Source organism: Salvia miltiorrhiza, chromosome 4 (assembly GCF_028751815.1).
Source record: "Salvia miltiorrhiza cultivar Shanhuang (shh) chromosome 4, IMPLAD_Smil_shh, whole genome shotgun sequence".
In the NCBI taxonomy this organism is placed as follows: Eukaryota; Viridiplantae; Streptophyta; class Magnoliopsida; order Lamiales; family Lamiaceae; genus Salvia; species Salvia miltiorrhiza.
In genome coordinates this window covers 37243376-37264973 of record NC_080390.1, presented here as the reverse complement: position 1 = coordinate 37264973, position 21598 = coordinate 37243376, and the positions used below count along the sequence as shown (strand labels likewise).

Here is a 21598-nt window from a genome sequence, read left to right as displayed (position 1 = left end):
GATTTGCAATAAGCCTTAGTGTCCAATCATTTTGTGTGTTACTGTATCTCAGTATTATATTAATGATTTTTTCTATGAAAATAAAATTTATTACTAATATATATAGTGAATTGCACTTTATTTTTATTTACAAAAATTAAAATTTAAAAAAAAAATTATATATCCTAAATTTGGATTTATCAACTCTACTAATGAACTAAATGTACGTAAAATTAAATGATAAAAATAATTATTTATCCTAAACGAATGGAATGAACCCAAGTTAATAATCATAAAATTTAAAGTAAAGCATACAAAATTAAAATTGAATACAAAAATATACAAAAAAAAAAAAAAAAATTGAAAGTGGAACACCAAATATGGTACATTGGATACTATACGGCAAAACACTATGAATTCATTGTGAAAAATGATAACTTCGAAAAATCGATTTTCGCCACCAAGATTCAAATTTTAGACTCGAATTCATTTTAAGGAAATAAAGAATCAATTGTACGATATAAGAGTTGAAAATAATTCATACTTCATCCGTCCCAACTTAAATGGTGCGTATTTCTTTTTGGTCGTCCCAACTAAAATGGCGTATTTCTATTTTTGGTAATAATTTTACACTACAAAATGTGACCCACCCCACACAACTTTACATACTTTTACACTACAATTTTATTCTCCTTAAATCCCGTGGCGAAAAGAAGTGCATCATTTAAGTTGAGACAAAGGAAATACTATTTATAAACCTAAACCTCTCCAGATAGAATTAACTCAGAATCGACATTTCCTCAAGAGTAGTGAGAGTTCATACCCTAAGCTTTCTCCACAAGTACCCAAAAACTCTTATCATATAGTATCAAAATTCCAGTAGTAAATTTGCAGTGGGAAGTCCTGCAATTACCTGTTTGTCTAAAAAATGAAGGTAGTTAAACACTGCTTCTCTCAAATCTACATGTACTCAAATTTCTAGGTTTTTGACGGATTACAGTTGTTACAGTTTTTTAGTTGGATGAAAAGCAAAATGAATGGCAAGGACAACACCATCAAGCCGGAGCCAGAACTACCATCTTGTATGTCCTTTCTTATTATATATAATAATTAAGAATATATATATATATATATATATATATATGTTGTAGATCTGATTATATCTCTCATGAAAAACAGATCATCTCCGCAAAGAAGAAACTTCTGGTTGCTCCAGCAGCTTGCTGTCGATCGGCACATTCGGAAACAAGCTCGAAGACTCAGATGAGAAGGCCAACGCCGAAGAAATCTCAGCGCAGGAATTTGAGGAGGAGTTGAGATCACTACTAAACGAGCATGCTTCCACTTCTTCAGAGCATTTTGATCTGCCAATAGACAAAATGCTGGAGAGTTTTGGAGTGAAGGAAGAAGAAAGGGAAGTTGCAGTCGTCCAAACCACAGGGAAAGATATTCCCTCTTGCACTAGAAAAGGGAAAGGCAGCATGTACACAAAATCCATATCGTTTCTTCTTAGAAAGGCGTTTCTTTGTGGAGGTGGATCCATCCTAAGAGATCCATTTCTGGATACATCAAGAATGGACAAGGTTGATTTCTCTTAATCACTTGTTAATTTCTTCAACAGCTACCTATTTAATTCTGAGATTAATTAATTGTCTTTTCTAGCAGATAATCAAGGCTGTGATCCCAAAGAAGAAACATCCCCTAAGGCAGAAATACTTGGAGAAAAATCGGACCACAAACGAGCAAGAACGAGGAGAGGCCAGTAATGCAAATAATTGGGTAAAGACAGACTCGGAATGTAAGTATTTAATTTAGATATCTATCTTGCTCTTGCAAATACAATTCTTTGCAACAAATTAAAACTGTCGACTATATATGACTGGCAACGCTCACAAATCTTCTTCCTTTTTGTTAGAAACCACTCACAAATATTCTTGACGATGGTTAATAGGGTTAAATATAAAAGAACTATTTAACATCTATACCTACTTAAAAAGAGTCTTCTTTTCCCTCAAAACAGAAAAGTCTTCTATACAATATGTTCCTACTCTATATATATATTTGATTTAAATGCAATAGCATTATATGATATATATGTTATATTTATATATTATATCGATTGTATCCCTCTATTTTTAGTTTAAAGATGATTGTGTAATCTATATTATATTCAAGACAATCTTTAATTTCAAATTAACAAGTGATAATTTTGTAAATAAAGATAACTCAAGGTTACAACTGATGCAATATTTAAAATTAATTTTAATTTTAAAATACAATGTACAAAATTAATTGTCCACTAAATCTTAATTAACTGACATTAATTAATCTTTTAATTTTAAAAGAAAGGCCACAAATAATTTTTTTAGGGAAGTCAGACCACTAATCGTAAATTTACAGTAGTAATGGATCTATAATTTTGTCAAATACTTGGTCTTAGCATAAATTAATAGATTATTCATATGTTACTGATTAAAAAATTATCTATATCCATATAATATATATAAAAAAATTACGACTTTTAGAAAATAGTAATTGCAATTATCGCATGAAGCTCTACAAGAAAACACGCCTCCAAAGATCGAATTCAACGACTGAAAAAACATGGTCGCTACAAAGACAGGTTTAACGACCGAACATTACAAAAACTATGACCGAAAGTATTATTTTAGTATATCTTTTAATTTTTTTAAGTGATGATTGTTGCTAACGGTCATTAACAAATAATGACCATATTAACAACCAAAAAACGATCGCTAAGTGTTTTATTTTAAAATTTTAATTAATTTTAATATCAGTTCGTACCATAATTAGACGGTCGTGGAAATTATTTATTTATTTCAATTTTTTGTTACGATCATTTATAATGCGTTTCAATAATTTTGACGGAAATTCTAATTGGTAATACAATCATATTAAATCAAGAGTTTAGTAATTACCACGCCAAACTTTAAAGTTTGTATGCAAAACCAAATTTGATAAAAGTTCAATAATCTATAGGTAATTATTATTATTATTATTATTATTATTATTATTATTATTATTATTATTATTATTATTATTATTATTATTATTATTATTATTATTATTATTATTATTATTATTATTCCCTTCGTCTCAGCTAAGCTGATCAACTTCTTTACGACACGAGATTTAAGAAATTAGTGTTTTAAGTGTATTTGATAATTAATAAAGTGAATAAAGTGATTAGATGTTTCCTTACTTATATTTATTCCATATAAAAAAATTGATCAACTTAATTGGGCGGTTCATATTGATCAAGTTAGTTGGGACGGATGAATATTATTATACTACTAGTGGTACTACGTCGTGGGGTTGTTTAGTAACATGCATACGAATTCCAAGTTAACTTATACCACCTCAAGAAAGCATTTCTAATTTAGAAGATTTTGTTTCAGTAAATATGTCAAACCTCAACGATAGTTTTAATTTGTTATTATTCAATAATGTGCTATATGTTTTCTGGTTACAGATATTGTTCTAGATCTATGAGAGCTATGATTCGTGTGTGCATATCAGCTGCAAATTAAAGGTAATTCATTTCATTCCATGCTTCAAAACTCCTCTTCAGAGTTCTGTTTCTTTAATTTATTGTCGTTTACTTTCAAATTGGATGTCCATGAACCGTGATAATCATAACCTCGCTGCCATTATTAAGCGGCGTTGGCAGACACTTGTGCTTTTAATTTTTGGAGTGAAGAACTCAATCCATTGGTAAAAATAAAGGGTAATTGCGCTTAAAATGCCCTAACTTTAACTTAATATATAGTATGATTTTTTACATGAAATTCTGCTTTTAAATACATTAATTTTAACTGTTTTGATCTTTACACAATTATCAATTTTCGATGATTTTAATGTTAACGTAGCCTTATCATTAATTTGAGAGTACAATGTTAACGTAACACTAACATTAATTTGAGAGTAATTGACATCCGTATGAAAATCAAAACAATTGAAAGTTTGCATATTAAAGATAAAAAAATTTAATGAACTTGCAAAACCAAAGTTAAATGAAAATTTGTGTATTTACGCACAAAGTAAGTTTTCAGAAGCCAAGTGACATAGTAGATTGTAGCATAATTCAGAGTCTTCCAACATTTCAATTTTTGGAGACAGTTTGATAATGTTCAAAATAATATACTATGAGTTATACTTTATTCATATATAATCAACAAGCTGCACGAATGTCCATTCATCATTGTACAAAATGAAATGTAAGAAACCAGATTAACGGAGCATACCAGAAAAGTAATACCTGGTAAACACCTCAAATCGTACAGTAAAACATCATTCCGTTGCAGTGATACATAAAGTGGAGGTGAGGTGCGGCATTCATTCATCGTAGGTGAGCATAGTGATGAGAGACTCATACTTGGGGAAATGAGAGACAAGCTCAGAGCGTTTTGCCAGCTCAAAATCATCAAACTGGAATGCAGGCGCACAGGTGCACCCCACGAGAGAAAAGTGTGCCTCGTGGTCCCTTGTGGCTCGTTTAACAGTGGCATCAGATGAAATGTCAATATCCTTTGTAGGGAACGCACCAAACCAAACATTTGGAGGCACCGTGTGCTGAACTACTTGATTCTCAGCAAGTGGATCGGGTCCGAGGCATGTAAATTTTATGCTCCCATCATTGTCATTGAGTTCTACCACCTAAGATTAAAATTTGGCATCACAGACAGAAGTAGCATGAACTTAAGCTATTGTTTTAGTACATGAAAAAAATGAACATGCAAGAATCACACAAGGGCATGAATCATGTGACAAAAGAAAGGCAAATCAAATGGTACTTTTCTCGATATCTTTTAGAGGAATTGGTTATTTAATCCAATACAAATAATGAAATAATGTTGAGATAATTTGAACACTCAGATACCATTTGAGAGGTCGACGTAGACATACTGTTAGGGGTTCTCCCAAGTAAAAATGCCAGGTTTCTGCGCAGGGTATGCGGTGGAGGTGAGATACACTTCCAGAAGGCAACAGGAAGTATATGCATGTACTGACAGGTCGATCAACCTTATCTGTGAGGGAATTAGAATCAAGAGTAAGAAAAATAGACGAGGACGAGGAACTACACTCATTCGCATTGTACATGAATCAGAATTCTTGAGTTCTAGTATCGTAAATTATAATGATAAAAAATGCCCATGCAGTGGAGCAATGGAAATCAGTTGAGACACTGCTTGGTTAACATCAGACACTTGCAAGGTTGTCGTAGGGAAACTTAATAAATTTTTAAAAACACAAAGGGTATAATAAAGTGATAATCAATAGAGTTGAGGGGAAGAAATGGAAGTAACTCCAGTGCGTGGTGGATTCACAATCCACTGCCTTGATCCACTTGGCTACATCCGCCCCTCTACAAAAAAATCATATTACCGATTTAATGGTTAACAGCTCAACCCCTGAAACATACTACAGCCCCAAGTGGCGAAGAATCAATATCGAGGGTGATTTGAATAGGATAAAAGAGAAATTTGTGTCCTTAATTGCAAAAATTCTAATAATACACTAGCATTGCACAAAAACCAAAATAAGTTCATAGAATTCCAACTTTCAGTTGCATTTTACCACTGCTACAGTTGTATCCTAACTTGTGCACAGAAAAGAAACCAATTACGGGCTACTACTATTCTCCTCAAGATTTCTATGAAATACGAAACAGATCAAATGTCCAATCAAATTCATCTTACCAAACCCCTACAAATATATCTATATAGATATATATATATATATATATAGAGAGAGAGAGAGAGAGAGAAAGGTTCATCAGAGAATGCTAAATATTTAGAGAATAGAGAATTCGTGAAACAAAAACGAACATATCTATAATTTTGATGAACAAATCAATGTACTGCATGAACAACATTTTGCCCTGGGTTTGAATCCTGATGGTGGCGAGTTTTTCTCTATTTTTACTAAATACGTCTGTTCATTAGTTATGTTGATCTGTTCGTAAAATATATAGATTTGTTCATTCTCTCGAAAAAGATAATTCTCTATGGAACCCAACCTTATATATATATATATAAAAGTATTACTCATGCAAAGAATATTTGGATTGCACTTCATAGTTGTTATAAGCACAAGGAAGTTGAGGAAAATTTTGAGCCAATGATAAGTTGCATTAGTACCTCTGGGTAGCTATCTAGAAGGTTCATTTATTTAGTTACGGGCATTTTCATAACTTCCTTAAACCTTATTAGCAAAGGGTGGAAGTGGCTAGCAGAAGCCTATCTTGTAAGACAATTGTTGCAAGCAGCAGCCTACCCATCTCTCTTGGCATTGACTCGCATATAGTATAATGAATCTATTTTCACTATTTGTATTTCAAAGAGAAAACTTCATCTTGTTCATATGGTCATGGAAATCAGCTTGCTGGTAGGCAACGGTACAATTATTTATATTAATTCAAGTTTCAACATAAAAATGCACCTTATGCCAAATGCACTTGTTTCACATTTTTGCACGAGCCCAACATTTACAAAATTACAATTAATTCACATGTCACTTGAATGGGCTCACAACACAAGATTAGCAAGGCTTGGTTAAGATAACTCAGCCTCAACAACAGTGTCAATATTTCTTTAGGTCGGATGAGCTTACTAGAATATTGCTAACCCCACACCATACGAACTACTTCACTCATCAAGCTCTTCCACAGTTTGCAATTAGTCAGCCCAAATTATGGCTTCACATAGTTTTGATCCCTTAACAATAAACAAAAAGCACAACACTTGTTGGCTCATCTCTTGAGCATTCAAAATAATAGGGTCTTCGGAGGAATGGGTCAGTCAAAGCTTGTTGGGTTTTCTTGGTACCTGGAATCTTTCAAAGTAGACACAATCAAATAAGTTATTCTAAATTCTATGCTGTCTGAATTGCGTAGAACTAACATAGTCTTACAAGCTTATCCTGTAAAGTAGGTAGGCCATTATCTCTACATATATGATTTTTGTTGTTAGCTTTTATTTCCTTTAAACAGGGCATTTTTTTGCAGAGTCGTAGTTTTGTTATTTTAGTAGTACAGTAGAGTCATTTATGAGCATTAGTGAAATTATCTTAGTTGATTCCACAGATTTTCTGCTTGAGCAGAAACTTGTTTTCCTTCTATTTTAATATTGATCCATTCAATATATTCTTTAGTTTGGATTCTCTTTCAACACGAAATACCCTTCACTCTACCAGATTCCAATTCTTAAATATTGGTATTTATTTAAGGAGCATTTGGCATGGTTTCAGTTAATTAAAATATTACACGCACTTCATATTTACTCTATCCCCAGTTTTAACTTGCATGTTGATGAATTTTCTGCACCCTACATGAGAATATTTTCATTCCAAAATTAAATGCTTCACAAAATTTCAATCTGAAGAAGCATCGAAGAAACAAGATGCAGGTGAAAGATGTCAAGGAAGAACTAGAGAAGCAAACGTCACAAAAATAAATATCTAGTTGTAGTATCAACAAAAAAAATTATGCTTATTACACCTTCAACAACATTCAAGTTGGAGCCAAGAAGGTTCTTAGGAGATAAAAGAGTGGAGAGTGAGAACTTAATGAGATATAACTGTCTCTTAATGTTAGTTTTAAGGAGCATATTTGTGTAAAAATCTGAAAATACATTCGGCCAAGAATTTCCAAAGTCCAACCACTAAGTAAGAGGATGTGAGGGCTCCTATCTAAACTGAACAGAGTTGATCGCATATTTTAAGGCCTCGACATCTTATTCTTAACCTTAAATATCAAATTCTAAATTAAGGGCACGTGCACTTAAGATTTCATGTCTGTGTTGTGTGTGTGCAAGTTCAGCTCATTAAAAAGTTCGTGCACTTCAATTTTATTTATAGTTTTATACAATATTGTCTTCTGTTGTATCAGAGGGTGGTCTCTTGGCATACATAACCAATTATTTTTTAGGTCTCTTAAATTGTGAAAACACACTAGAGTATCAACTCAAAAGAGCAGGTAATTGAGAAAATATTATCTTTTCCTCTATTTTTATCATATATACTAGAGATAAAAATATTGGAAAATGTTGAAAAATATTTTCACACCACTACCTAAAGATAATATTAACATTGGAGAGAAAATGAGTGAAAGGGAGCTGCTTGAGAAAATATTTCACCTTGTCGAAGAAATTTTCTATCATACATTACTCCCTCTGTCACATTTAACATGGCCATTTTTTCCATTTTGGGCTGTCCCATTACAAATGGCCACTTAAAAAACAAAGGAAACTCCTTTATCTCACAAAAAGTTGTGGGCTTCACCACTCTCTATCACTTTAACCGTTCAATAACCCTTTTTCTTAATAACCATGCCCAAAAATAAGTGGACATGCTTAGTGGGACGGAGGGAGTAGTAAATAAGTGAAAATGGTGGAAAAAGTGGTGAAAATATATGTATTCTCTCCTTTTCCATTAAAGTAAACGAACCCTAATAGTAATAATTAAGGTCATTGCTAGTATTGTAATGCGATACTAAGAGCTACTTTCCAGCAAACTGGCGTCCAACATGCTTCATGTTCAATAACAAGACCAGTAGAAGCCAAATGATGCATTTAATCAAACACTGATTCCAAATTAGTTTAGCATATAACAGGAATTACAAAGATCAGGGGAAGCAATTAAGCAACCAACTATTCACACTTTTCCTAGAGAAGAGTACTTTCTCTAACCGAAGAACCGACATGCAAACCAACACAACACACAGAGATCATAAATAATAAAAAAAAAATCAAAAATAAATTAGCGAAAAATTTATGCTCAATTTTGGAAAGTAATTAACAGAGGGAGAAAGGCTTACATTGTGGTGGGAGATGAGATTTGGAGAGGATAACAGAGGTGTCTCTAAATGTTTCAGAGAAAAATCCACCTTCTTGATGAGATTTAAGGTTAAGCTTTGCTATGACTTGCGAGCTCTTTGGTGATGTTGATCCCATTTTCTTCGTCTGGTTGCTCGCTCTCGTTAATGGTTGTGATTTAGAGAGAAGGAGAAATCTTTGTCGGTGGGTTTCTGTTTTCCTTAGACGAGAGGAAAAACCAATTTGGTTTGGGAAAAAAATTAGTTTGATTTTTCCTGAGGCGTGTTTGACTGTGAAAGATGAGAGATTCAGACGTGATTTACAGACCATCTCTTCTATATATAATGTTCTCATTTTTTATTGTTCTTATTTTATTTTATTTTTTTAGGGGAGTTGGGGAAGGGGAGCAGTGGGGTTTGAACCCGGGACCTCACTGTTCACACACAGGAGGTCGCACCGCTTGGTGTCCCCTTATGTTGCTCGTTATATATATAATATAGAATTAAAGTATCAAATACGCCAGCACCCTATGGTTGAAGTCGGTTCAACTAAATCTCTGAAGTTCTTAATTTCGTGCAATTAGCCCCTCCAACTTAACAGTCATTTAACACCGTTAACAATTTAATTTTTATTTATTCATTTTTGGGTAAATATTCGATTTTGTCATACCGTATTAGCGTTTTAACAAAAATGTCCCAACCTAAGGATAAGTGCATACAAGTACCCATTGTTTCATAGTTTACTCATTTTTGTCCCAGAATTTTTTTTTGACACCGGAGTGCTGACGTGGATGTCGGAATTCCACGTCACAATTTTTACATGGCAAACTTTGTTGATGTGGCATTTATTTTTTTATTTAATTTTTTTGTTTTGTCCCATCATATTATAGTTTTAACAAAAATGTCCCAACGTATTATAGTTTTAACAAAAATGTCCCATCGTATTCAATTTCCTCATCTCAATTTAAAAAACTTGTTATTTTTCTTATTTATCATTTAGTGACAAACATACAACTTGAGATGCAATTGTTTCAAAATGGCTAAAATTGAGTCTGACAATACTTCATTCTTCCTTTATATTGAAATAGTCTAATTGATGCCAAAACACAAAACAAAATAAGAGTTTAAGGTGGTGTGAGGTTTTCAACTTGACTCTCTTGCATTCCCCATATGCTCCCTTCTCTGTCCTTCGTGCTATTTGGAAGTCTTATAGCTGTTGCGGCCGCATCATATCCACTAACAAAATGTACACGACGTGTACCAGGATCCTAAAAAGCATGTATATGTAAGTTAGTATAACATAATAGAGGCTTCATTAGAGAATTTTAAATGAAGGACAGAGAAGGGAGCACACGGGGAATGCAAGAGAGTCAAGTTGAAAACCCCACACCGCCTTAAACTCTTATTTTGTTTTGTGTTTTGGCATCAATTAGACTATTTCAATATAAAAGAAGAAGGGAGTATTGTCAGACTCAATTTTAGCCATTTTCATGTAATTATATATGTTTAGACACTTGAAATATTTTGATGGAAAATTTTGAAACAATTGCATCTCAAGTTGTATGTTTGTCACTAAATGATAAACAAGAAAAATATCAGATTTTCTAAATTGAGATGAGGAAATTGAATACGATGGGACATTTTTGTTAAAACTATAATACATTGGGACATTTTTGTTAAAATTATGATACGATGGGACAAAACAAAAAAATTAAATAAAAAATAAATGCCACATCAGCAAAGTTTGTCACGTAAGAATTGTGACGTGGAATTCCGGCATTCCACCTCAGCATTTCGATGCCGGAATTTTTTTCTGGGACAAAAATGACTAAACCCTGAAACGATGGGTACTTGTATGCACTTATCCTTAGGTTGGGATATTTTTGTTAAAACGCTAATACGATGGGACAAAATCGAATATTTACCTTATAAAAATAATGTGCTTGTGTTGGCCTAGTGGTAGGAGGCTAATGCCCAAAATCTGAAATTTTGGGTTCAAGTCCTCCGTCGCGCGGTCTTTAAATTTATTTATTTAATTATGTAACAACTCAACTTTTTCGTTATTTTTTAAAAACTCAGTTTTGGTATTCAGATTCCATCATCCTAGCTATTTTTCTTCCACAATTCACACTCAATCGTACAATTTTATTTTTATTTTTTTCTCTTTATTTTTCTCTTTTTTAAAAAAATAATGTAATTCAAATAATGTAAAATATTCAATTACATATTAAACGAAATATCATTACCAAAGTTTTAATATGATATATATGATGTGAGAAGTAAATTTAGGGAATTTCTTTTTTAAATACCGCATAATAAAAGGTAGAAGTTTTTTACATTCATTTATATAAGTGTTAAGTTTTTTTATATCAAAATGTGTTAAATCACTACATTTCTCGTACTATATATTAATAAGTTAAAAGAAATAAAAGAGTATAAATTACGGCTTGCAAACGAGTCGTGTACAGCCATCGTTGTACACGGTGACTACACGATCGTGTGCACAATTAGGAGTATATATACGTGCACACGATGGCTGCACATGATGGTTACACGACCGTGTCTTGAGCCAAAAAGATATACTTTTATTTAGTGGTGTTTTAGTCTTTTTATTGATTTTGGTATGAAAAACTTATACTCTTATGGATGGGTGCAAAAGAAAAAACTTTTATGTTTTATGTTTTGGTACAAAAAAATACATTCCCACGTAAATTTATGTTTAAAATGATAGGAATTAAAAGTTTTAAACATTGTTTTCTCTCTTTCTCTTTTATTTGCTTTTTTCTATATATATATGGATGTTTTCAAGGGCATGCAGGTGAGCTGTAAAAATATTCCCTCCAAAAAATTTGGTGGGATAAATGATCTGCCAATTTTTTAATGAATTGGCTTTTGCCTCCTAATTTCTGTCGCCTCTTTTACTTGGTGTGTATACCAGTTTTATTTTTATTTTTTTGCAATTTTCATTTTATTGCAATTTTCTTTTTTCAGTTGCAGGTTGCTTTTTATTGCAATTTCCAGTTTATTTTCATTCATTTTATCAAAGTTAAATCTGCGCATGTGAATTAAAATAAGGAATAAAAAAATGAAAAAAAGAATGTTGTAAATTAATAAAGAAAAAGAATAAAAAGGGTGTCAATACCTTTGTATAAATAAATGATTAATAAAAGTAATAACAAATCATTAACACTATCATTTTATCCACTCACAACAACTTTATCAGCTTTTCTAAAGAGTAAAATTTTGAAGTAGCCAAAATGAAGCATAAAACACAATTTATGGCCACACATTGAAAAAATACAAATTTTGGCCATTTTTATTGATTTGGACTTTTTTACCCTTAATGAGGCGGACCGGGTAGGATCAGACACGCGGGTCGCGTGCCGGGTCGGGTTAGGCACTTATGGCACTATTAGTGCCATAAGTGCCAAGATTTTACTTTGGTTTTATTTTGAATTTTCGTTGGCACTTATGGATCCATAAGTGCCAACGAAAATCCAAAATAAAACCAAGTAAAATAATCATTTTGGGCACTTATGGCACTAATAGTGCCATAAGTGCCATTCGTGCAGCACAAATACAGAAACAACATCATTTAAACCCTAAATGGAACATCTAAACCCTAAATGGATAATCTAAACCTTAAATGGAACATCTAAACCTCAAATGGATAATCTAAACCCTAGGGGGAAGTGTGCACTTATGGCACTAATAGTGCCATAAGTGCCATACGTGCAGCACACAGATCAGATCATATTTGCCATGGCTGAAATCGAAGGAGGCGGAGCTGCACAGATCAGATCAGATCTGCCATGGCTGAAATCGAAGGAGGCGGAGATCAGATCTGTCGATGGAGGAGGCGGCGCAACGATCAGATCAGATCCACTGCCGCCGCCTCATCAGAACAGATCTGCCGCCGCCGCCTCATCCTCTACTCCGACGAATTCTGCCCAGGCGGCGCGCTGGAGAGAGAGAGAGGGAGATGAGAAAGAGAGAGGATAGAGCGGCAGCCGTTGGAGAGAGAGAGAGGGATGATCTCCTCCACCATCGCCGCGAGAGCTCCGACGAATTCTCCAAGCTCGGCGTCGCTGCCGCGCAGCCGCTGAAGAGAGAGAGAGAGGGAGATGAGAAAGAGAGAGGAGCCGTTGGAGAGAGAGAGGGAGATGAGAAAGTGATGCAGCAGAGAGCGTAATTCTTCGTTGATTCAATAGAATACCGAAGCAAAACGCAGAGATAACTCAAAACCCTAGTTTTCTTATCAAAAAAACAACCAAACGTAACATCAAAGTTTCCCCCTATTTATACTAAAAGTTCAACTCAAATAAAGTAAGAAAATAAAATACTAAATAAAACTAGTGAGAAAATATCTAGATAAAGAATGGGCTCTAAAGAGCACGGGCCTTGTCTGAATCGATATTAAGCGGATCATATTTCGCCAAGAATAACGTTGCAACTTCATCTCCATCATTCTCTCCTCCGTTGAAACGATTCGTCCTCGAATCGGCTTGAACTTCATCTCCAGAAATGTTATCACCATGAAAGGGAATGAGGTGTTTAACATTAAAAACATCGGAGGTGCGAATATGGCTGGGCAAACGAAGACGATATGCATTTGGATTAATCTTCTCCACAATCTCTAGAGGGCCAATTTTTCGGGAAGCCAACTGTTATATTCATGCGCTGGAAAATGATCACGTGTAAGAACAGCCCACACATAATCACCAACATCAAAATGAACCTCACGACGGTGAGTATCCGCAGCGCGCTTGTACCGATCATTAGCAGCTTCCAAATTTTGTCGAGCAGTTTGGTGCAGCTGCGTAAGGTTAGTGACAAGTTCAGCGGCACTTGGAGCTGCCGCAGGTGAAGAAGGAAGAGGCAATAAATCCACAGGACCACGAGGAATGACAGCATACACCAACTGAAAAGGACAAAAACCAGTACTTTTGTTGAGAGCTGAGTTATGAGCAAATTCGGCTTGACTCAAATGGAGATCCCATGACTTGATGTTGTCACCAACTAAGCAGCGCAATAGATTTCCTAAAGATCGATTAACCACCTCAGTCTGGCCGTCTGTCTGAGGATGATAGGCGCTGCTAAAATGCAGTTCTGTCTTGACAAGGCGCCACAAAGATCTCCAAAAATGACTCACAAATCGAGTATCACGGTCCGAAACAATAGATGTAGGTAGCCCGTGAAGTCAATAAATTTCACGAAAAAAAAGCGAGGCCACATGACTCGCATCAGCAGACCGTTTGCAGGGGATAAAGTGAACCATCTTAGAAAAACGATCCACCACCACAAAAATAGAATCGTGCCCTCGTTGTGTTCGGGGTAATCCCAATACAAAGTCCATACTAAGAGCAACCCACGGGACCGGTGGCACAGGTAAGGGACGATACAATCCGGCATTGGTGGTGGTACCCTTAGAAACTTGGCAAATACGACACCGTTCTACAAAACGTGCCATATCCTTTCGAGCCGAAGGCCAAAAGAAACGATGCAAGAGAAGAGCAATGGAGCGATCTCGGCCAACGTGACCTTCACCATGAATCTCGACAACAAGTTTATCGCGTAAGCTGCACGAAGGAATGCAAAGCACCAGACCCTTGAAGAGAAATCCATCATGCAGCGAAAAGTCAGTATCAGGTAGAGTATCAAGACTTGTTATGATCGGGCCAAAAAAATATCTGATGAATATAAGTGGTGAAATTCATCAAATCCCTGCACAACGATACGCATTTCAGCGAGAAGCATGGAACGTCGGCTTAAGGCATCAGCAACTTTATTCAAAACACCGGAGTGATGCCGAAGAACAAAGGTGAATTGCTGGAGAAAAGAAGACCATTTGGCATGGCGTGCTGATAAAGAATCTTGACTCGAGAGAAATTTGAGCGCCTCATGATCGGAGAATAGGATAAATTCACGCTGAAATAGATAATGTCTCCAATGTCTCACTGCACGTACAATAGCATAAAATTCAACATCGTAAGTGCTATAGCGGATACGAGCGCCTGTTATTTTCTCACTAAAGTAGGCGACAGGATGTCCGCCCTGGCTAAGGACAGCCCCGATGCCGGTTTTGGATGCATCACAATAAAGTTCAAATGGCATATCAAAATTAGGGAGTGCGAGCAAAGGTGCATGAGTAAGTTTAGATTTGAGGAGATCAAAAGCAGTCGCCGCCTCAGGAGTCCAAATAAAGGTTTTCCCATGCATAACATCAGTAAGAGGAGCAGCAATAGCACTAAAGTGAGCTATAAAACGGCGGTAGAAAGATGCAAGTCCATGAAAGCTCCGAACTTCAGTCAAATTAGTTGGAGTTTTCCACTCGCGAATAGCAATAATTTTAGAATCATCGACGCGAATTCCATCGGCTGAAATCTGATACCCCAAAAAGAGAACAGAAGAAACTGCAAAACAGCACTTGTTCGGTGAAGCAAAAAAATGTTCTGCACGGAGGATTAAAAGAACTTCACGCAGATGAACAAGATGATCCGAAACTGACTTGCTATAAATAAGAATGTCGTCGAAATAAACGACGACACAGTTGCCAATGAGAGGGCGTAAAGTTTGGTTCATGACGCGCATAAAAGTGCTTGGCGCGTTTGATAAACCAAATGGAACGACTAACCATTCAAATAGGCTTTCACGCGTTTTAAATGCTGTTTTCCACTCGTCACCGGGACGAATTCGAATTTGGTGGTAGCCGCTTCGCAAGTCGAGTTTGCTAAACACAACAGCACCTGACAATTGGTCCAACAAATCGTCTAAACGAGGAATTGGAAAACTGTACCTGATGGTAATCTTATTGATAGCTCGACTATCACAACACATGCGCCAATCACCTGTTTTCTTAGGGATTAATAAAGCAGGTACAGCGCACAGACTTAAGCTTTGGCGAATGAGGCCTTTGCGAAGTAATTGTTCAACCTGGCGCCGAAGCTCTTCATGCTCAGACGGACTCATGCGATAGTGGGGTCGATTCGGTAATTGTGCGCCAGGAACAAGATCAATATGATGTTGGATGTCGCGCAATGGAGGAAGGCCACTAGGAAGGTCCTCAGGAAATATGTCTTGAAATTCAGATAAGAGTGCAGAAACCATGGGAGGAGGTGTAGATGATGAGGATATCTCATGAGAAAAGAGCAAAAAAATAGGCTGGTCATGTGCCCATTCACGGAAAAATTGTTTCCGTGAGAGAAGAAGTACCTTATTCTGTTGAGTAGCTGGAGTATTGGAGTGTGGTGGCGGCGTTGGTGGAACAGGAGAGGGCACAGAGGGCATAAGCACCAATTTAACACCCTCGTAAATGAACGAATAAGTATTATGGCGGCCATCATAGATAATACTCCGATCAAATTGCCATGGTCGACCCAATAACAAGTGACACGCGTCCATGGGAACGATGTCACACCAAATAGTATCAGTGAATTTAGAGCCAATGGAAAAAGTGACCATAGCTCGGCGATTAACTAAAATAGTGTTACCATTCTGAAGCCAGGCCAAAGAATAAGGTTGCGGATGAGGCTCATCAGCAATTGCAAGCTTTTTAACCACCTCTGATGCAATGACATTTTCACAGGCTCCTGTATCAATAATGAAGCGACATACCTTGCCGTTAATAGTGCAAGCAGATTGAAATAATAAGTGGCGATGGACCTGAGTATCGGAAGCTCGAGGAGTCAAACAAGCGCGACGAAGCACGAGGGCATTGCCAACGTCAGGTGAGAGGTATTCTTCTGGAAAAACCATCTGTTGCTCTTCATCATCAAATATTGGTGGTTCTGAGTACTCCATGTCCGTAGGATTATCCGCTAATAACCCTCGAGATTTCTGCAATTTAGGGCAGTTGGCTTGGCGGTGGCCAGGTTCTCCGCAATGAAAGCAATTAATCGGACGATTATTGGCAACCGGCGGGCGAGGAGGCGGAGGGTCATTAGTAGGAATGCGAGCAGGTGCAGGACGGCGAGATAATTGTTGTTCGAGCAATAAGGCTCGTTGATGAGCTTCTGAAACGGAGACCGGGGCAAACATGTTGAGAGAATCTTGAAAAGGAGTACGAAGACCGCCAATGTAGCGGGACACGATCTGATCTGTGGTTTCAGATAAATCGTTCCGCGCTAAGAGTTGGTGAAACTCCTTGGAGTACTCATCCACAGAACGTGGTCCTTGACGAAGATTTTGGAGTCGTTGATATAAAGTTCGAGTGTAGTTAAATGGCAGAAACTCCAGACGGAGGTGTTTAAGTAGTTTCGACCACGACGTCAATTTAGGCTTGCCCTGACGTTGACGAAGTAACTTAAACTGGTGCCACCAAGCAGATGCTCTGCCACGAAAGCGGGTGACGATCAACGACACACGTCGATCTTCAGGCACACGTTTGAAATCCAAAATATCCTCAACCTCATGTAGCCAATCGAGAAAAGCCTCAGCACCAGATTCGCCTGAAAATTCTGGAATATCGAGACGAAAACCTGCTTCCCAACGGCGACTCTCATCACCGCGGACATCATCATCCAAGGAGGCAAAAGGGTTTTCCATGGTGACTGTGTCCTCATCGGAGTTAGGTGTGCGAGCGCGACGGTGATGATGACGATCGTCACGATGTGCGGCGTTATGCAACAGGTTAAGAATCTCCTGATTCTGGGCGCATAAATTTTCAAATTGTTGAGACAGACGCTCCACCTCGCGGTGAAGATCGTTTTGAACGGCTGGAGGGGGTCGACGGGGAGGCATCGCGTGTCAGGAGCGTAGACCGACTCTGGATACCAACTGATGCAGCAGAGAGCGTAATTCTTCGTTGATTCAATAGAATACCGAAGCAAAACGCAGAGATAACTCAAAACCCTAGTTTTCTTATAAAAAAAAACAACCAAACGTAACATCAAAGTTTCCCCCTATTTATACTAAAAGTTCAACTCAAATAAAGTAAGAAAATAAAATACTAAATAAAACTAGTGAGAAAATATCTAGATAAAGAATGGGCTCTAAAGAGCACGGGCCTTGTCTGAATCGATATTAAGCGGATCATATTTCGCCAAGAATAACGTTGCAACTTCATCTCCATCAGAAAGAGAGAGGAGAGAGAGAAGGGTAGAATAGTCATGACATACAAAAAATGACCAAAATTTATGTTTTTTCAAATGGTGGACAAAATTTGATGTTGTATGTTGAATAATGGCCCTATTGTTTCTTTTCTAAATTTCTGTGCTGAACCTCAAATAGAAGTTTATTTCAGGGACGGAGGGACTATATTTTGCCCCTATTATTCAATCCAAATCCACCAAACCAACGCATTGCATTGGAGAAGCGAATGCCCTTAGCTACAATTTTTTTGCTTAAAAATTAAAACAACATATTACCTGGCGTTCCTTTATGTGTGTGTCTGTGTGTGTGCACGAGAGAGAGAGAAAGATTTTCAGCAAAATTGATATAATTCAAAAGAGAAAGAGAAGGAGAAAAGGAAAGCAGAACCGATCGACCTCTACATTTGTTCAACACAAGCTGTACAAAAAAGAGCAACAAGATCAGAAAGTATATGTTGAAGCTAGTCCTCCCCTTTCTTAAAAAAATTCATAATTTAGCGAGAAGAGGAAGTGCAGGCAGGCATGCAGGTGTTTCAGTTTCCGTCCCTCACCATCTTCCATGCATGCCCCAAGAGCTCTAGTAATCACACAAAATGATGAAGCAGCTTCAATTCTAGCCCACGTCTCAAAAAATGGAATCTACCAAATCAACTACTCCATCAAACTTGTACCTCCTCTATACTCCTTATGGCCTCCCTCATCTCTACCCTCGTCAAGTGATCATCTTCCGTGCAGCTAGCTCCAATATACAACATCCTTTCCATCTCTGCAAGCGAGCTCTGCGCGTTGGCGATCTCCGGATCAATCAACTCCGACACCTTCCCGTTAGAAATGGCTTCCCTAACCCACTGCACCACGTCGGTGCCGCCGTTCTGGTTGTTTAGGTACTGAGATGGGAACTTCCCGGTTATGATCTCGAGGATCACCACGCCGAGGCAGTAGACGTCGCTCTTCGGGGTGATCTGCTGGTGGAGCATCACCTCGGGGCTTTTGTAGGCCTGCAGTGCTTGCAGAGACTGCGAGCAGCTGCTCATGGGGTACAGGGAGTAGTCCGTGAGAAGGGGCTCGTGGTTTTGGGAGAGGAGGATGTTGCTGGACTTGAGGTTGCCGTGGGGGACCTCCATCTCCGACAACTCCGTGTGGAGGAATCCCATCCCGCGAGCTACTCCCTTTATGATTCTCAGCCGTGTAGCCCAGTCCAGCTCCGCGTGACCAATCCCTCGGTCGCCTGCCCAATGCTCAAAATTCTCATCAATTTTATTTTTCAATAAATTAATGTCCTCGTGACTATAGTGCTAATTAATGCTGTCATGACTAGTTGAAGTGATCTAATTAAATTGTTTAGTACATTAGTTGTTCAAGTCTTGTACATATCTCAAGCGACAACATCAACATTAATTTGAGAGTAATTGACAATCGTGTGAAAAATTAGAATAATTAAAAATTAATTTATATATTTGTAGTCACAATTTTTAGTTTATATGCAAAATTAAGATTTTGTGAAAGTTCGTAGTTTAAGCATAATTAAAAACTGCCTACTTTATGAATAGACAAATTTATCCTTAATGAAAATTTAATACTACTAATTAAGAGCAATGGAGGATAATTTGATAAGAGTGGCTATTTTTTATATATATTTTATATAAAAAGGGATGTAATTTGTCTTTGTTACAACAAATTAGGTATATCCCATATACTATAATCTTTTCTCTTCTATTATCCTCCAAAGTTAGATTGTATTTGTCAAAGCATATATGAAGATATGAAGCAAAAGGATAAAGTAATAGTACCATGTAGCACAAACATTAGACTGCCTTTGGGAATATACTCGGTGACCAAAAGCTTCTCCTCTTTCCGGTAATGGTAGGCCAACGGCGGCAGAATATTCCGGTGTCTTATCCTCCCGAGCCTTCTAATCTCCGCATCAAACGCATCCTTATTCAACTTATTCATGCCTCTCATCCTCTTCACAACAACAGAGGTCCCGTAATTCGCCATCGTCGCCTTGTACGCCGATCCCAAGCCGCTGTTGCCGAGGATCTCCGCCGCCGCCTTCATCAAATCCGACAGCCCAAACATCCCCCTCTCATCGTTGATCATCACAAGGTCGCTCTTCCCCGAATTCGAGCGCCCCCTCTTCCCGATCGAGGGAGCGTCGCCGTTGAAATTGTTGAAATTGTGACTTCCCGTCCTCCTCGCCGAGCCCGCCGTCCGCCTGTTTATGCTCGGCGCGTGCACCTGGACCGCGTGTTCGTGCTGATGATTCTCCGCGCTCGGATCGCTTCCGATCATGCTGAACATATCGCCCTTTTCCTTTTTCTTGAAGAGGATCGTTACTAGTAGCACGGCCACCACGATGGCTAGGACCACCCATTTCGTGGTGGCGCTCGAAGCCATGATTGCCTCCCCGAGAGGCGGCGACGTCGCCGGAGCTTTGCATGGGTTGCCAGTGGCGCCGCCGCAGATGCTGGGATTTCCCTCGAATGCCGTGGCTGGAAACCTCGCCATGCTTCGAGGTATTTCCCCTTCCAAATTGTTGTAGGATAGATCCAACGCCTGCGAAGAAATAAATGAAACGTAACTCAGTTGGTAAGATATTTTTCCTAGAAAAATGAAGTGAAAAACTTTTATTGATCCTTTAAAAAAAACCTGCAGAGATTTCTGCTGGAACGAAGGGACGGGGCCCGAGAAGTGGTTCCGCTGCAGCAGCATCTCGATGAGGCTGTCGAGCTGCTGCAGCGACACCGGGATCCTGCCGGAGAAGTTGTTGTTGGCAAGCTCGAGTTTCTTGAGAGAGCCCATGCTGGTGAAGAAATCGCCGGGTATCTCGCCGGAGAAGTTGTTTCCGGAGAGGAAGAGAGACTTCAACGAGCTGAGGCGGTTGAATTGCGGCATGGGGCCGGAGAAGCTGTTGTTTTCCAAGCTAAGGATTCGGAGCGTTTCGAGTTTCTGCAATGCCTGGACGTCGATGCCGCCAGCGTTATTGGACAAGCCGAGGTTTATGAGGAGCAGCGACGAGACTGATTGGAAGGCGGCGTCGCTGCAGTCGACGCCGAGCCATGGGCGGTTGCGGTCGCAGGGATCGGTGCCGGCGATCCAGGTGGGATTGAGGGGAGAGGAATCCTTGAACGAGGCTTTGAATTGGATGAGGTGGGCGTCCTCGCCGGGTATGGAGAGAGAAGTGGTTAGAAGAGAAAGAATGATGAGAAGACGAACAGCGGCCGCCGTCGCCGTCGTCATTAGATGGTGTCGGAAAACCACCTGCCTGCAGGGCGGTGTGATGATGCACCTCTCTGAATTGTTGTCCGTGCGAGGCGATATGTGTAGCTTTCCTTGTTTTGGGGTTGGAATGATGTGTCATGATGATTCTACGGCTGCGGCGTCGTTTACTAAAATGGATATAATGGAACGTAGATTGGTGAAGGAAAATCTAGTGAATATTACTCAAATTAAAAAACAATTTTACTCAAAGTTCAAGAGTTTTCGTTTTTCATTTCCTATTTTTCCCTAGTGGAAACAGAGGTTAAGCTTGCTTTGACATATATTGTAAAGGGACAAGAATGTTTTTCGGTCAAGATCATGATCCCTATTATTTTTTTAGTAACTATTTTATATCCATATAGTATATTTCCTTAAAATGTGACATATTATTATTATTATTATTATTATTATTATTATTATTATTATTATTATTATT

General features: G+C 37.8%; 4 protein-coding genes across 4 annotated transcripts; 1 reads left to right on the top strand and 3 right to left on the bottom strand.

Annotated features, from left to right (window-relative positions):
- The first annotated feature begins 759 nt into the window (after window positions 1-759).
- LOC131021442 (protein NEGATIVE GRAVITROPIC RESPONSE OF ROOTS-like) lies at window positions 760-3750 on the top strand. The gene is made up of 5 exons (XM_057950628.1): window positions 760-913; window positions 989-1061; window positions 1159-1562; window positions 1645-1777; window positions 3473-3750. Exons 1-5 carry the CDS (start codon window positions 908-910, stop codon window positions 3490-3492), a joined length of 636 nt encoding a protein of 211 aa, XP_057806611.1. The 5' UTR covers window positions 760-907; the 3' UTR covers window positions 3493-3750.
- A 374-nt stretch (window positions 3751-4124) lies between these two features.
- On the bottom strand, window positions 4125-9195 carry LOC131021441 (uncharacterized). Its single transcript, XM_057950627.1, has 3 exons — window positions 8816-9195; window positions 4906-5027; window positions 4125-4656 (listed from the first exon to the last, which is right to left on the bottom strand). Exons 1-3 carry the CDS (start codon window positions 9165-9167, stop codon window positions 4336-4338), a joined length of 795 nt encoding a protein of 264 aa, XP_057806610.1. The 5' UTR covers window positions 9168-9195; the 3' UTR covers window positions 4125-4335.
- Window positions 9196-13197: 4002 nt separating this feature from the next.
- Window positions 13198-17551, bottom strand: LOC131023389 (uncharacterized). The gene is made up of 3 exons (XM_057952928.1): window positions 14780-17551; window positions 13551-13733; window positions 13198-13476 (listed from the first exon to the last, which is right to left on the bottom strand). The coding sequence occupies exons 1-3, from the start codon at window positions 17549-17551 to the stop codon at window positions 13198-13200; spliced, it is 3234 nt and encodes a 1077-aa protein (XP_057808911.1).
- A 679-nt stretch (window positions 17552-18230) lies between these two features.
- On the bottom strand, window positions 18231-21481 carry LOC131021440 (pollen receptor-like kinase 3). Its single transcript, XM_057950625.1, has 3 exons — window positions 20551-21481; window positions 19692-20457; window positions 18231-19129 (listed from the first exon to the last, which is right to left on the bottom strand). Exons 1-3 carry the CDS (start codon window positions 21139-21141, stop codon window positions 18561-18563), a joined length of 1926 nt encoding a protein of 641 aa, XP_057806608.1. The 5' UTR covers window positions 21142-21481; the 3' UTR covers window positions 18231-18560.
- Window positions 21482-21598: the final 117 nt, after the last annotated feature.